Source organism: Podospora anserina, chromosome 5 (genome assembly GCF_000226545.1).
Source record: "Podospora anserina S mat+ genomic DNA chromosome 5, supercontig 6".
Taxonomy (NCBI): domain Eukaryota; kingdom Fungi; phylum Ascomycota; class Sordariomycetes; order Sordariales; family Podosporaceae; genus Podospora; species Podospora anserina.
Window position 1 is genome coordinate 21,983 of NW_001939194.1, and position 14,911 is coordinate 36,893.

Below are 14,911 nucleotides of genomic sequence, written 5' to 3' on the forward strand. Positions count from 1 at the left end.
TCGGGGCCAATGGGGCTAGTCCCAAAACAGGGCGTGGCAGCTGGTGTGGCACCCCAGGCTGCAAGGGTAAAAAAATCGGGCAGAACAACCACAAAGCCGGCAATTGGGTGGTTGCAGCGCAGCGACCAGCAAAAACTGAATCAGGCTGCCCACAAAAAAAGGGCCACAGACCAGGATCGCTTGTCTCGATTTTGACGTTCCTGATTGTACAAATATCGCGCCATCCCCCGACCGCGTTCTGTCGCGCATCCTAACTGACTGCACTCCATGGTCCCTTTTTTTCTTCTCTCCTGCTACTGCGCGTCTTCGAAAAATGAAAAAACAGGGGCCATCCTCTGATTCGACACCGGCAAAATCAGAGCAATCACAACAATGCACAGCACTCGCAACCACAACCACCCTGCCCTCTTTGGTCATGGAGCTTGGCTGACTGATTTACTCAGATCACTTGGACTCATCTGACCGCTCTGCCCCAGGCCGCCTCGACCCTCGACCCCCAGTACCTGAAGTTTATTGCAACTCAGTCTGGTCTCCCAGTCGACCTGACTTTGCAATCTGGGACAACTCATACTTGTCCACTTGGTTCTGGTTGGCTCTTGTCGTTCCTGTTGTTTGTTTGGCTTTTTGTGCCATTTTTGTCCATCAAAATTGACCGAGCGTGTGGGTTTCGCTCATCCGAGCCTTTTTTTTTTTAGGACTCTCTGGTCTGTCTACCTTGTGTGTTGAAGCATGGTTCATTCTGGAATGGACTGGTTGGGTTTGCTTGGCATGTTGGGTTTTTTTTGGTCAACCCAGGCTGACAAGTCCATCATGAGTTATCCTTGGACTGGGCAGATGTATGCTCTTTTTACGTCCTCAAGGAGGTACAGTACTGGTATAAACTCGCATTTTAGGTCGATTTGACCTGGACTCTTTAAGATTGGGGCTTGGTTTTTGGGTTCAGGGAACCTGAAGGGTCCAAAAAGGCTGCTTGACCCTTTTTGAACACAGGTAGGTGCTCTTGGAGCCTCATACACATTCACATGTGGGTTTTCGTGCCATATTGGGTCAGGATTGGGCCCAAAAGTAGATATAGCCTCACCAGTCAAGCTTTTGCCCCATGATACCCCAGATCCCCCAGATCTCCGGATCGTGTGAAACCCCATCCGGGCAGGGCATCCGCTCTCTCGGGCCGAGCTGCGTGACAGATCTAGAACCCTTCAGGCTCGTCTTCTCTCCCATGCGGCCCTTCCCGCAGCTGCCAACACTGGGTCAAAGTCCATCTGCATCCGCAATTGTCATGTGTCATCAGGGTGAGAGTGGCTCTTCCCCAGGTCTTGGAAGCGAACGGAGATGGCAGCTGAGCAGGACAGAGCCAATCAAGGCCGGCCTCGGATGGCATGGAGTTCTGTAAGGCTGGAGGGTGTTGACACACACCTAAGTGTGCCTGCTAAAGCAGCTCCCCTGAGGAGCCGAGGAGGCTCCATCAGTCCATCCCATGTGTCACTGTGTCAATGTATCAGGGCATAATCCACCTAGCTTTCACATCTCTATCCTTGGTGGAACGCCGGACACGTTCTCCGTCGATTATCATGGAATACACAGGCAGATTTACACATCCCAGGAGAACCAAGGTGAACGGACCCTGATTCCTGGCCGCTGTGGCCGGGATTCTGAGAGTCGAGGTTTAGTGGAGAGGCAGATACAGAAAGAACGAAAGAGAGAAAGAAACCCGAACGACACGCCGGGTTGCGAATGGCTGGCGCATGAGCTGTCGTCGAGGCTTACATCAGGCCTGGCCCGCCTTGCACCACAACTGAGATTCCACGACCAAGTTCCGACAGGGTTGCCCTGCTGGGCGGGGCCCTGATTTCCCAGCAAAGCTCGAGAAAAAAATACCAGCCGCAGATCTGGAGTGTGCATTATTATTTCTGGTCGGGTGCTGCTATGCCCCATTCGGAGCCTCAGGAGCGTGTTGTGGCGCTTGGACCACCGCGTCACCTTGCAACTTTGGACTGGGGCTGCCTTCCTTTGTGCCTTATTTTTTTGCCAAATCAAGCGGCATGTCCCCACCTTTCGGCGCGGTACTCAAATCAATCAGTCAATCAGCACCACGGCACTCGCATGTCGCGTCAGCTACAAAAGGCCCATCCCCCCTCGCCGGCTGCATTTCTTCCTCCATCAACCAACTCTCCCACAAACTCTTCCACGCCCATCAAATCGCCAGATCCATCCAGAACTTCGGTTCACTTCGTCTTACTTACCCAACAACCCATCTTAAAAAAACGCCAAAATGCCCCCCAAGGCCGCTGACAAGAAGCCCGCCAACAAGGCCCCCGCCACTGCCTCCAAGGCTCCCGAGAAGAAGGATGCTGGCAAGAAGACCGCTGCCTCTGGCGAGAAGAAGAAGCGCACCAAGGCGCGCAAGGAGACCTACTCCTCCTACATTTACAAGGGTGAGTGGCATTCCCGGGTCGAAGCGCGACTTTACCCATCCTCGAGTCCCATGCAGTCCATCTGGATTTCGCTAACAAACTTTGCAGTCCTCAAGCAGGTCCACCCCGACACTGGTATCTCCAACCGTGCCATGTCCATCCTCAACTCTTTCGTGAACGGTATGTTTCTTCTGTCCAAAGCAATCCGTCTTTAAAGCGCGCCTTTTCTGACCCTTGTGCCCGATAGACATCTTCGAGCGCGTCGCGACCGAGGCTTCCAAGCTTGCCGCCTACAACAAGAAGTCCACCATCTCATCCCGTGAGATCCAGACCTCCGTGCGCCTCATCCTTCCCGGCGAGCTTGCCAAGCACGCCGTGTCTGAAGGCACCAAGGCCGTCACCAAGTACTCGTCGAGCACGAAATAGGTGGTTCGATGATCTTGTCTTTTCTCTCTTTTTTTCTTTCTCAATAGGGCATAGGATTTGCTTTGGCATTTGGGAGTCATGATGAGGCTTGCGCCAGGGCACACAATCCTTGGGGTCTCTTAATGCAACGCGTCACGGATGGTCTGCTTTTTATGGGGGCAATGTTTTTTTATCGGTCAATTACGGGGTTTTTGCGGTTGTACACTACATACCTTGATATCAGGGTTTCGGGCGAAATGAAATCGTGCATATGAACAAACCCACCTGGTCTCCATCGGTAAATGTGACGATCGGTACTCTCTTGTTTGCACTTCTACCTCTCCATGTCTAGTTTCGTATTGGTCTATTGGAAATAATAGAACTCAACATCCAGACATCGCGGCACAGATAACTAAGACACGAACATGTTACGTATTTGGGACCTACATAATCCCTTTTGGACTATTCATGATGATGGTTTACGAAAAAAAAAAATCTCAAAACTCCCAACACACATCATGTACGACCAAGGCCAGCCTTCGACTTCTTGACGACCTGAGCGACGGGCTCCAAGATCCCCTTGTTCTCCAAGGCTCCCAAAGCCATGCCTTTGCTCCAGCCCATCTTCTCCAACATCGCGCGACCTTTATTTTCCTGGCCCAACTCAGGGGCAGAGGCGCCAACCACCTCTCCTTCTCGAAGTACCAGGGCTTTTACGCTCACATGTGCACTTCCTCTGAATCCATCCCGGGGAGTGTCGCCCCGTGGACCAGCTACGTCAGCACGGGGGAAGTACTTGCGCCCCACCCGGCGGGCGGCACCATCTACCTGGCGTGTCGCTTCTGTGATCTGGTGCGGTTTGAATGTGATGGTCCGCTTGCTCCGGTAGAGAACCGGCCGGCGTGTTGTGCCCTTTCCGGTAGACTGGGACTTGACATTGAATTTCAAGGCAAGCTGGTGGAGGACCATACGCCCATGTTTGTCGAGCGGGGGGAATTCGAGACTGTGTCACCGAGTTAGCCAACGTTTGTTCTAGCTCCGATGCCTCAAATGCCTTACCGCTCATCCGAGCTGATCAGAAAAGCCACCAACTCAGTTTTGAAGTCTTCCAGTCTAAGGCCCACTGGATACTTGACGCGCAAATCGTCGGGGCTGGCGTTCTTGTCAAGAAGACCCTGACCACGTAATGACTCACGGGCAAGCTTGCGCTCTTTCTTTCGTTCCCGATCGCGTGACCAATCCAACTTCAGTTTTGCCTCGATTTCAGAATCCGAAATGTTGAAGTTGGGTGGTTGTTTGGAGCGTCGCTTGCGGGGTACTGGCACAGTCCAGTCGGCAAGATCCAGATCATCAAATGCATCAGCAACGGAGCTGGCATTCGCAGATTTGGCGAACGATGAGGGTGTTGCCCTTTTCTGGCCTCCCTTCTTCGCCCCTCGCTTGCTTACTCCGAAAGACTCGGGTATCAAAACAAGCTCATCGCTCCCCAACCCAAGCTCTTCCTGCTTGGCAAGAAGTCGTGCAAGCCCCTCGTCATCCATATCGGCGTCCATATCGTCGTCTTCATCTGCCTCATCGTTCTCATCCCCGTTATCTTCGTCGGCATCACTAAGACCAGAACCACTAGACTCAGCTTGTTGTTCGTCGCCTGACAAATCTTCAACCACTGGCATGTCATTCTCGTCACCGGAGCCGAGGTTGAGAGCGAAATTGTCACCCCCAAGATCCCGACGGTTGTTGAATGAACGTAGCTGGTCTGAAATAAAGTCATCCTCTGGGTTGGCACTCATGTTGGCGATATAATCTGCCAGAATGGCGTCCTCTTCATCATCTTCGTCGGTTTTGGGAATCTTGGAAGCTTTTGAACGGCTGCGCTGGCGTCCTGCTCGTTTTTCGCGGGCTACAGGAATCACTTCGGGATCATCACGGAGGCTCGTTTCCTCTGCAGCTGTAGGTTTGGTCTTATCACCGGTCGGAGTTATGGCGGTTGTGGTATTGGTAGCAACGCCGTTACGAACCACAAAGTTGCTTTGCGGAACTGTTTTGGCGTTACCTGCACGGCCTCTGAAGAGGATAACTTCCTCGCTGGAATCAGATTCGGCCAATGATGGCTTCCGGATGGGAACCAGGGGTGGCGGATGGACAGCACGGTGTTTGTCTCGGATAGCTTTATCTCCGCTAACGTCGAAGAAAAAGAGGTCTTGTGCCTGTTCTTGGGGAGTCTCGCTGGAGGGGTTGTCTTGAGACGTCGAGTTGGAAAGAACCATCTTGCCCTTGGCCGCTGAATCTAGCTCAACGAGAGTCGTCTTCTCTATGACAGCCTCCGCGGATACGTTGAGGTTGACGTCTACGGTAGTGATGTCCATGTCGTCGGCCTTGCTCTCTGTAGCCTCGCCAGGGGGAACTTTGTCTTGCTCGATATCTTCAAGAAGTTTTAAAGGCTCGCTGTATCCAGCACTAACAAACGATACAGGCTTTTGTCGAAGTTTCACCGTACCGGAGGTCCAGGCTGAGTCAAGGTGGTGGGACTGAGTGTTCCTAACCTCATCCTTCAAAGAGAAGTCTGTTGGCGTTAGATGAGCTAAGTCCTGCAACCAAGCCAGGGCGGAATCTGGAAATCGTACCATTTGAGTGCGCGACACTCTGGAAAAACGTCGTTGAGGAAAAGGAACTGACATGGCCCTGGACTCCGGGGGTAGATCGAAGGTGAGCAGCGTTGGGGACTGCATATGGCCGCTTTCCCCTCTTTGGCGGCATAGTCGTCAAAAATATAAATCCTATCGTTTGAAGAAGCGGGAGAAGGGGATTCCGAATTCAGCGAAAACCGGCAGGTAGTGCAATGCCGAATATTTTATGCGGACAACTCTGGTAGTAGAATGAATAAGCTGCGGTGGCGTAGACGAAATACCAGGGGTCGAAGTCGGTTCTTGGCGTGTTTTCTGGAAGTTTGGAACGAAAGTCCAAAGAGAGTAAAAATCTCCCAGCTTATCCAGTCACACGCCTTCCAGATAAACTTGTGGCCTGGCAAGCGATGTCTGGGGATGGAGCAGTGCTGCCGTTGCCTCAGTGGCAGGAGGATGTCATGAAAGTCTAGCTTTGTATTACTCTTGGCACGCAAAGAAGGTACACTGTTGGAATTGGGGGGTTAGGGTAACCGTAGACTGACCCAAAGGGCTTGGCGGTCGCCGGGTGTGCACTCGGCAGGCAGCCTTCGCCACAGCTGGCATCTGGTCGTTGTGGAGACCCCCGCGACTCATATGACATACCTCCCTCATGAGCTTGTCCTACCTCTCACCTCTCAAGATCAACCCAGCTTTCTTCCTTCCAGCCTTCTGGCCGTTCCAAAGTCAAATATTGCCGTGCTGCTCCCTGTGGTGCTCCGTCCCATATCGTTTCTTTCGCCAACTTCATCTGTTCTTTGCCTTTGGGCCATTGCTAGAGCTATCTTATCTCCTGCGCAGTGACACTGCATGCCCTTCTTTGTTAGCTCGCGCTACGGTGTAGCTGGTGTCCTCAAGAAGCTCACAGGATCCATCCGATCAGGAGGACAGGGCTTCTAGCAGGCCGGCATTAACTTCCACCTTGTTTTTGAACCACATTGAAAATTACTGCCGCGACCGTATTCTTTTCCGCTTCTCTGCTTTGTTATAGCTTCACCAAATCCGATGAAGTCGACGCGCTCAGGCAGCAACAACTGGCAATCGGCCGTCTCGGGAACATCACCCAAGATCGCGACTGCGATGGAGGCAGCGATATCCGCCGGGGCCGAGGTCAGCCGTGTAGGCCGACGCATCTTGCAGAGAATCTGGGACCCAGAGCCTACCAATGATCGAAGCAACAATGAACCAGTGTGGTGTTTGGGTTGCTCATATCTCCTCGATACAAAAGAATACGGCACACCCCCTACGCTCACCACCAGCACACCACCCGCAGATGCCACTCTTACCGCTATAGTACCCGAGCCTGGGGCAGGCGTGGAATCGGAGCCACGAAGAGCCACAGAGAAGGCGGGAGTGCCGGTGAATACATCGAATGCAAAAGCAGTTGCCCCAATCCCCGTTGCGGCTAGTGGTCAGCACCAGCTACAAGTGCCCGAAACACCTCCTCTCTCCGTTGCCAGCAGTTTTGATTCAGCTCTTGCGTACGAAGAGCCCGGTCAAGATGGCGGCTGGCCCCCGGCCTTTCTCGATGATTTCGAGTCCCGCATATGGATGACATATCGTACCGGATTCGAAGTAATTCCTCGCTCGACCGACCCGAAAGCGGCCGCAGCCTTGTCCTTCACCATGCGATTCAAGACTTCTTTCGGGGACCAGACCGGCTTTTCATCAGATACGGGCTGGGGATGCATGATCAGGTCTGGGCAGAGCTTGTTGGCCAATGCAATGTTGATCAGCCGTGCAGGACGTGGTAAGGAATCTCCGGCCATGCTTGCTATTGTGTGTGTGAACTGTTGCTGATTTCGTCTCTCTTGTGCAGCTTGGAGACGAACGACGAACCCTGACATCGAACGCGAAATCGTGTGCCTATTCGCAGATGATCCTCGTGCTCCATATTCCATACAGAACTTTGTCAACCATGGTGCAGCTGCTTGTGGAAAGTACCCTGGAGAGTGGTTTGGCCCATCTGCGACGGCACGGTGCATCCAGTACGTGACCCTTCTCTGGATGGAAACTTGGCTCTAACAAACAACAGGGCTCTGGCCAAGAAGCACGATAGCTCCCTGAGAGTCTACCTGACACGAGATCTTCCTGAAGTATACGAAGACAACTTCATGTCAACCGCGAACCCTGACGGCAACCACTTTCACCCGACATTAATTCTGGTATCTACGAGGCTGGGGATTGACAAGATCAACCCAATCTACCATGAAGCGCTCATATCTACCTTACAATTGCCACAAGCCATTGGTATTGCTGGGTAAGCAAGTCCTGATGCACCTTGCATATTCATGTTCTTTAGCCTCCGTCTAACACACTCCAGCGGACGCCCGTCATCATCCCACTACTTCATCGGTGCTCAGGGGCAATGGCTCTTTTACCTCGATCCCCATCACCCACGGCCAGCGCTTCCTTATCGAGAGAATCCGAACGACTATACCATAGAAGAATTGGACTCCTGCCACACCCGACGATTGCGGCATCTCCACGTAGAAGACATGGACCCTAGCATGCTCATTGGCTTTCTCATCAAGGATGAGGATGATTGGGATCTGTGGAAGAGCTCTGTCAAGCATGTTCAGGGCAAGGCCATCATCAATGTCTCGCCTCATGACCCGGAGCACGGGATGGGTTTCGGTCGAGCTGGAGCGATTGATGAGGTGGAGACACTGAGTGACGAGGACGACACAGATACGGTGCTTGATTTATGACTTGTTTGAAGGTAATATTTTGGGATATGGCAACAAGTAGTTCTGGGGAAAGGGGCGTTGCCAACGCCGTGGTGTGCATGCCCAGCTTAGGGGTCTCTCAACAAAACCTTCTTCCCGCTATGATGTTTGAGAATCGAGGACACTCTGCTCGATTAGATGATGCACAGCACTAGCTGATACACGCACCGGTATGGTGATTATTTCTTTCTCTTCTGTTTTCCAGATTTACCAGGCGTGGCAGAGACCGGAGCTGCATGGTTGAGTTCTTTGATGTGTTCGAAGAGCTTGTTCTTGCTTGGGAATGCCTCTTTACATACCACACATTGTAGCTGAAGCCCAGCAGTCAGCATCGAATATCATTATTGAGCTTTGCAATACACAGAAACCTACCGAATCCTGGATTTGTGACTCTGCCTGCCGAGCTGCTTTCTTTTCTCGCTTCAGTTTCGCCTTACCAACCTTTTTACCTGGCGCCGGTTCGCTGAGTGTGAGGTTGGCAACGCTCGCAGCTGTAGAATCTGCCAAGTCTCCGCTATCGTCTGCTTGTGGCTGTGACACCTTCTTGGTGGCTCCTGCCCCGTTGACAATGCGCTCTTCCACCGTGGAACGTGGTGCATACTCGTCATCTTCTGGACTCGACGATGATTGTGTGCTCTGTTCTTGATCATCATCCTGCTCGACGGGCCCTTGCTTTTCTTCTCCGATCCTCCCGTCCTCAGAGGCCAGCGGTGCTGTGTTGGTCATGTCCCTCTCTCTCTGGATGACTTGGGCGTCCTGCTCTGGCTGTGGAGACTGCGGCGTAGATGCCCCTGGTGAATCTTGAGGATTTAGATCGAAGTGCATGTTTTCCTTTCTCATCTGTCTTTTCAACTGCTGTACTGCCTTGATATGTTTCTTGCTCTTTTCGTGAGCCTCGAACTGTTTCTCACTCCTAAACGTCTTGTTGCACACCACGCATTCGATCTCCTCAACCTCGGACTCTTCTTCCGACATGGAAAACTCGCCCTCGTAGTCTTGGCGTTCTTTCGGCTGCGCCCAGTCTGGCACCACGTACTCGGCCATCTTTTCCTGGTGCGCTGCTCGCGACCGGGCCGCCTGGGCTGCCGCGGAATTGCGAAGGACCTGCTGCCGTTCCGCCTCAGACTGTGTGTTGGGAACATAACGGGGATCTCTTTTCTTGACAAACGCAACCAAAGAGAGGACCGCATCGTTGAATTCTCTGATGCCCTCATCGCGGAGCTTCTTGTTCTCCTTTTCCATCAAGCGACGGATCCTCCTGTCTGGTGCGTGCGCAAGATGGTGCACATCCTTCCACTGAAAGGATTTCCTCGTCGAGAAGCTTGACCACACATTATAAAAAGACTTGCCCACGGTGTTGTAGTCGTCTTCCGCTTTGCCAAATGGTGGGTAGTGTGTGGGGGTGGTTCCGTCCCACTCGCAGGCTGCAGCTTCTTCTGCGGCAAGCTGTTCGAAGAAGACGTTCAATATCCCAAAGAAACCACGCGGGCTGTCATCCATCGGTACGCTGGAATTGAATCGACTCATCAGTGCAAAGACAGCATTCGCCGAGGTGTGATTGCCGGGGTCCTGTCCGCCAGGCACACCCCCAGCCACTTCGTCATCACCCCTGAGGATAGCATCTCGATGCGAATCGTACCAAGCTCGTTCCTGGGGGTCCGATAGTATTTCGTATGCTGTTTGTAGCTCGGCAAACTTCCGCGTCGCGTTCTCGGTATCGTGGTAGTTGCGATCGGGATGCAGCTCCAACGCCTTTTTCTTGTAGGCCCTCCGAATTCTACATCCAAAAGGCCTCAAAGTCAGACTACATTCATCTTGTACGGGAGCAGGGAGTCTCTCTCACTCTTCGTCCGGCACCTGACGATCAACCCCTAGAACTTCATAATAGCATGTTTTCTGCTGGGTGACGGTGGTGGCCGCCTGACTGGCACCCCGAGGTGTGGATTGGTCAGCTCCCATTCGTATAATAAAGGGTGTTTTGATAGTTGGGTGCTCAGGGTTCTACACGTCCGCTGAAGAAAGTGATAACGAATCAAGAAGCATTTGCATGTTTCCATGCTCCTGGGAAGTAGGGGTCCGAGGGTCCTTCCAGAGACGCTTATGCTTGTCATGCTGCCAACATTTTAGTGGGGCCATGGCGGGGGCGGGGCTACTGTTGGAAATCTTGATGGAGACCATTCTGGTGGGCTGACCCATCACCACAAACCTACAGGGCCAAATGACGACGAAATCCCGATTGGGAAAAGTGGCATGTGTCTCAATGCCCACCACAAAATAAGCGGTGCATCTAGACTTTTCACGGATACATGGCGAGGTCGGACGAGCGTTGAGGGGTTCAGGGTTCAGGGTTGTTTACGGGTTGAGAAAGGAGAGATGAACACGCTCGATTCCGTTTGATTCCTTCTTTTCGCTAGCTTGAACGCTCCGAACGTTTGGCCGCTGCTCAAAGGCGCCATTACAAACCTCTTGCTTGACAGACTGCAACCGCCACCCATTTTGTCACGTTAACCGTGGGGAATTGGCTAGGAGGGAGGCCAAGCAGCCACTACCAGGTGTCCTATCCTTGGCTTCCGCGCTTTGGCTGGGTCTGGCCGTCTGTCACCTCGTCTTGAACCACCTTCACCGAGAAGCAACATTACCTATAAATCCCCTCCCGCCCCATCTTGACCCGCGACTGCAAATTCGGCACCCTGAGAAGCATATCGAGCGCCTTGTCCCGCCATGCACATGCCATCCTCGCAGTTACATTTTAAGCCAGCCAGGTCAGTGGTAACTTTACGATGAAATTCGGCCACGCCTTCAAGGAGGCCTTGGAGGCTGAGACCTATCCAAGACACTGGGTAGACAAGGCGGTTCCCTATCGTCAGCTCAAAAAGATCCTTGGTAAGGTGCGGGAGGAGCTGATAAACAATGGCTACGATCCGGACACGTTACAAAAGCTGGTAGCTGAGCGAAACGCCGAATACCGCCTAGAGTCGGACGACTCCCAGCTCCTGAGACCCAAACTGGTTGTGCGTCCAGCCACTACAAGTGCTCAACCTCTGGATCAGAAAACAGAAGTCGACTCGCTGCCAGAATCACCAGTATCTCTATCTCCCACCTCTTCCGCCAGCACAGAACCTGGACCATCGGCCTTGACACATGACTCTGCGCTCCCGTGTAGCCATCGCCAGCAACAAACCAGTGACGGCGAGTGGGTGGACGTCCCGTTGGATGCCGATGCTCGCTTTTTCAGTGTCCTCCAGCAGGATGTCAATGAGTTGGATACTCTCCAGGACAAGGAGCGGGTTGCCATGATCGAAAACATCCACGTGATTGGAAACGAGATCGCACAAGTAGCCAGACCGCGAAAACCAGTCATCGACTTCTCCCGGTCAGATCTGTATCGCTGGCGCGAGATTCTGGACCTCTACCTCTCGGCCGAGGTCTTCTTCTCCACCAACGAGGTTTCCGGCGGTGCTCGCAGTAGCGACAGAGCTCGCAAGCAACTCGTCTGGTTCCAAGAAGAGGTGGGCAAGCGCCAGCTGCCGCAGAAGTTCAAGATCAAGTCCAGCGCCGTCGCCTTCCAACACTTCCTCTCGTTGAATGCCACGCTGCTGCAGAACTTGCAGTTCCAGGAACTGAATCAGACGGCCATAACAAAAATAATCAAAAGTAGGCTCTCGGAATGCTCAGGGTGCCACTCGTCCCATCTTCAAGCTGTCCACTAGACTAACCCGCTCCCCCTTTTGCTGTAGAATTCGACAAGAGAACGTCCCTGGGGGTGAAAAAGACTTTTCCAAAAGTCATGAACTCGGCACACTTCATCTCTGAGACCATATCCAAGGACATCTGCGCCCAGCTGTCTCGAGACGTCATCAGCCTTGTCCCACAAGTCGTGGATTACACGTGCATTGTCTGTAAGTGACGCATATGTTGTGCAGCCTAGCGGGTGGGCTGTGTCTCGGTGCTGAGGCCAGGAGAGAACCAATGTAATGTCTTCGATACTGACCTCCCTCTCTCTATCTCACACAGGCCTCTCCATATGTTGGCTGCCCATCCGACTGGACTGCGACCATCTGTTTTGCATCCGGTGCATGATCAAGATGCAAAACAGGCAAAAGCGCTTCTGCCCGCTATGTCGAGCCGATGTGATTCAACGGGCCAACGAAAGTATGTTGTCTCTTTCAATCCCGCTGTTTCATGAATCCTGGTCGCTAACCTTCCACACAGCACATATCGATATGGAGCTCGTTCGATACTTGGAAAGGTGGTTTCCAAAGGAGACCAAGGAGAAGCAGAGGAACAACGAGGACGAGCGGCGAAAGGAGCTCCTGGGCGATTTGTACGTGGAAGGTGCACAGCCGCCGTGTATCGTGATGTGATCCCTGTGCAAGGGAAGCAAAAAAGGAAGGGATAATTTACCTAATGGAAGTTGTACATAAAGTCAGACACAGTGATACCTCAGCAGGAGTTTTGAGCGAATTAGGTATGGTAGCATTACGGGGGCTTTGGTTGATGTTGCTTTCAAATTCTATGCGTTCTACACGGAACTGCCTATTGCGAGCCGTGCTCTGCTACATGCAATGCAGCTTCAAACACCTTTACAATATCAGCAGTGTCCTCCAACCCGACGCTGATGCGGATCAGATCAGGGTCAACACCAAATTGCGACGCCCATTCCAACTCTTGATAGTGAGCCAAAAGCACATAGGGGGATGTCAACGTGAAGTTGGTTCCCAGGCTTGGCCCCTTGGCTGTGTCAACAGCATCATAAAATGCAACAGCCTGCTCCTTGCGGTGGAACACGACCGAGATCAACCCGCCGTACCCTCCACCAGGAACCTTGCAGGCTTCGTAGTTGGCGCTGGACTCGTTATCACGCGGGTAAAAGACCGCCTTGATGAGCTTGTTCTCACGAAACACATCACAGATGGCCTCAGCGTTGGCGTTGATCCGTTCAATCCGAGACGCAAAGTCCCGGCTATTTCGCTCCATGAACATGACATCCTCGGGCCAGTATGTGTCCTCGTACCCCGTGCGGGCAAAGTCTTTTAACGCAGAGTAGTATCGACTGTTTGGGTTAAAGATGGCACTGCCTCCCATGACGTTGCAGTCACCCGAGAAGATCTTGGTCAAGCTAGAGACGACGATATCGGCGAAGGGGAGAACGTTGATGTTGGCAAAGGTCCCGATTGTTTCGTCCACCACGACGGCAAAGTCGTACTTGTCGGCCATCTCGCGGATGCGGGCAAGATTGGGGCAAGTGAGGAGCGGATTGCCCGGGAATTCACAAAAGAGCCCCAGGAAGCGCTCGCCTGCTTTCAGCCGAGCTTCGAGGTCGTCAAGGTCGGCCTCGGACGCATTGCCGTAGAAGACGCATCCAGGGCCAAACTTCTCAAGAATCTTGAGGGTGTCAACATAAGGGAACCCGAAGTTGACCGACTTGAGACCTCCACGCGCTCCAAGAAGGGCACGGTGAGCGTTAAAGATGGCGTTCATGCCGGCTGGGAAAAGATAGATGTCATCCTCGCGGAGGTTGACAACACCACGGGTATTGGATTCCATCTCCTTTTCGGGCACCGGGCTAGCTGTTAGTTCACGATCGCTTCTGAGCGCCCCGGCAATTCGCCGTTTGATGGCCGATTTGGCGGGCTCAACAAAAGAAACATCCAGGTTCCGACCGAAGCGCTCCTCCAAGAATCGCGACGTCTCCTCTCTGTCAGGGACGGTTGTTGACGTTTGGGATGTGGTTGATGGCTTTCCTGCGTCGAGAGAGCCCCCTCGTTGGTAACGCTTTGGTCCTCTGCATGGCTTTGGGCTCATGGGCGCGGCCGTGTTCTTGGGGGGTTCATCCACACGCAACAGACCATCCTTGAAGAGACTGTGACAGAACTCTGCCCTGCGGCTAGAGACACCATCGCCCGTGTGCTGCCAATACTGCTTCAGAAAACTGAAACCCTCGGGAGAGCAGATGACGGCCGAGATAGAGGGAGATAGCCCACGAAGAGCCTTGGACTGCGGGTTTGCCGGGTCAAGAACCAGATGCAGAACTTCAAGAGATGACACGATGGCAGGAGGAGCGCGTAATTTGACAAAGCTCACACACCGGGCAGCAACCTGACGAGTTGGGAACAGAAAAGCAACCAGCCCTTTCCGCCCAGTTTTCTCCAGAATGTCTTTGGCAAAAGCTTGGATGCTCCTGTGGATGAAAAAGCTGGAGAATAGATTGCCGTTTTAGTATCATGGCACATGATCAAGACCTTTGAAAATGAATGGTGCGAGCAGAAAAGATGAAGCAAGTGACATACCGAGGATAACCAGTGGTCATACTGCCAACAACCCAGTCCTCTCCTTCTTCATAACCAACATTTGCTCTCCACGTTGGTAGTGACACGCTCACCGCCTAAGCAATCATCGAGATGTTGTGGTTAGCCACCAAGACCGAACATGTTTAAACAGTAAGAGTGACCATAAAGTTGCTTACATGCTCCGTGTGCGGCGGGATAGACTCGCCGAGGTTGAAGGCGGGCATTGTATCTCAAGAAGCGTAGAGTCACAGTTTTGACTCGGTTGTTGCGCTCCTAACTTTGCAATCTCTCTGTCCTCGGCTTCGACAGCACGCAGAGCGTGATAAGATAGCGTCTGTTATGAGGTGGTGTACGCCGAAATCAGCGAGAGATTCCCCAAGTTTCTAGACAAGAGAGGAAATGGTCGAGCTCGA

General features: G+C 52.8%; 7 protein-coding genes across 7 annotated transcripts; 4 read left to right on the plus strand and 3 right to left on the minus strand.

Annotated features, from left to right (window-relative positions):
• Positions 1 to 313: 313 nt before the first annotated feature.
• Positions 314 to 430, plus strand: PODANS_5_5400 (uncharacterized protein; the record flags this gene model as incomplete). Its single annotated transcript, XM_001929679.1, has 1 exon — positions 314 to 430. One exon carries the CDS (start codon positions 314 to 316, stop codon positions 428 to 430), a length of 117 nt encoding a protein of 38 aa, XP_001929714.1.
• A 1,842-nt stretch (positions 431 to 2,272) lies between these two features.
• Positions 2,273 to 2,840, plus strand: PODANS_5_5410 (uncharacterized protein; the record flags this gene model as incomplete). The annotated part of the gene is made up of 3 exons (XM_001929680.1): positions 2,273 to 2,435; positions 2,523 to 2,594; positions 2,662 to 2,840. The coding sequence occupies 3 exons, from the start codon at positions 2,273 to 2,275 to the stop codon at positions 2,838 to 2,840; spliced, it is 414 nt and encodes a 137-aa protein (XP_001929715.1).
• Positions 2,841 to 3,335: 495 nt separating this feature from the next.
• PODANS_5_5420 (uncharacterized protein) lies at positions 3,336 to 5,548 on the minus strand (the record flags this gene model as incomplete). Its single annotated transcript, XM_001929681.1, has 2 exons — positions 3,336 to 3,822; positions 3,879 to 5,548. 2 exons carry the CDS (start codon positions 5,546 to 5,548, stop codon positions 3,336 to 3,338), a joined length of 2,157 nt encoding a protein of 718 aa, XP_001929716.1.
• Positions 5,549 to 6,484: 936 nt separating this feature from the next.
• On the plus strand, positions 6,485 to 8,190 carry PODANS_5_5430 (uncharacterized protein; the record flags this gene model as incomplete). Its single annotated transcript, XM_001929682.1, has 4 exons — positions 6,485 to 7,229; positions 7,299 to 7,467; positions 7,515 to 7,739; positions 7,803 to 8,190. 4 exons carry the CDS (start codon positions 6,485 to 6,487, stop codon positions 8,188 to 8,190), a joined length of 1,527 nt encoding a protein of 508 aa, XP_001929717.1.
• A 309-nt stretch (positions 8,191 to 8,499) lies between these two features.
• PODANS_5_5440 (uncharacterized protein) lies at positions 8,500 to 10,167 on the minus strand (the record flags this gene model as incomplete). The annotated part of the gene is made up of 2 exons (XM_001929683.1): positions 8,500 to 9,985; positions 10,052 to 10,167. 2 exons carry the CDS (start codon positions 10,165 to 10,167, stop codon positions 8,500 to 8,502), a joined length of 1,602 nt encoding a protein of 533 aa, XP_001929718.1.
• An 821-nt stretch (positions 10,168 to 10,988) lies between these two features.
• On the plus strand, positions 10,989 to 12,572 carry PODANS_5_5450 (uncharacterized protein; the record flags this gene model as incomplete). Its single annotated transcript, XM_001929684.1, has 4 exons — positions 10,989 to 11,862; positions 11,946 to 12,107; positions 12,223 to 12,360; positions 12,421 to 12,572. The coding sequence occupies 4 exons, from the start codon at positions 10,989 to 10,991 to the stop codon at positions 12,570 to 12,572; spliced, it is 1,326 nt and encodes a 441-aa protein (XP_001929719.1).
• A 172-nt stretch (positions 12,573 to 12,744) lies between these two features.
• PODANS_5_5460 (uncharacterized protein) lies at positions 12,745 to 14,722 on the minus strand (the record flags this gene model as incomplete). The annotated part of the gene is made up of 3 exons (XM_001929685.1): positions 12,745 to 14,404; positions 14,499 to 14,593; positions 14,660 to 14,722. 3 exons carry the CDS (start codon positions 14,720 to 14,722, stop codon positions 12,745 to 12,747), a joined length of 1,818 nt encoding a protein of 605 aa, XP_001929720.1.
• Between the last annotated feature and the right edge of the window lie 189 nt (positions 14,723 to 14,911).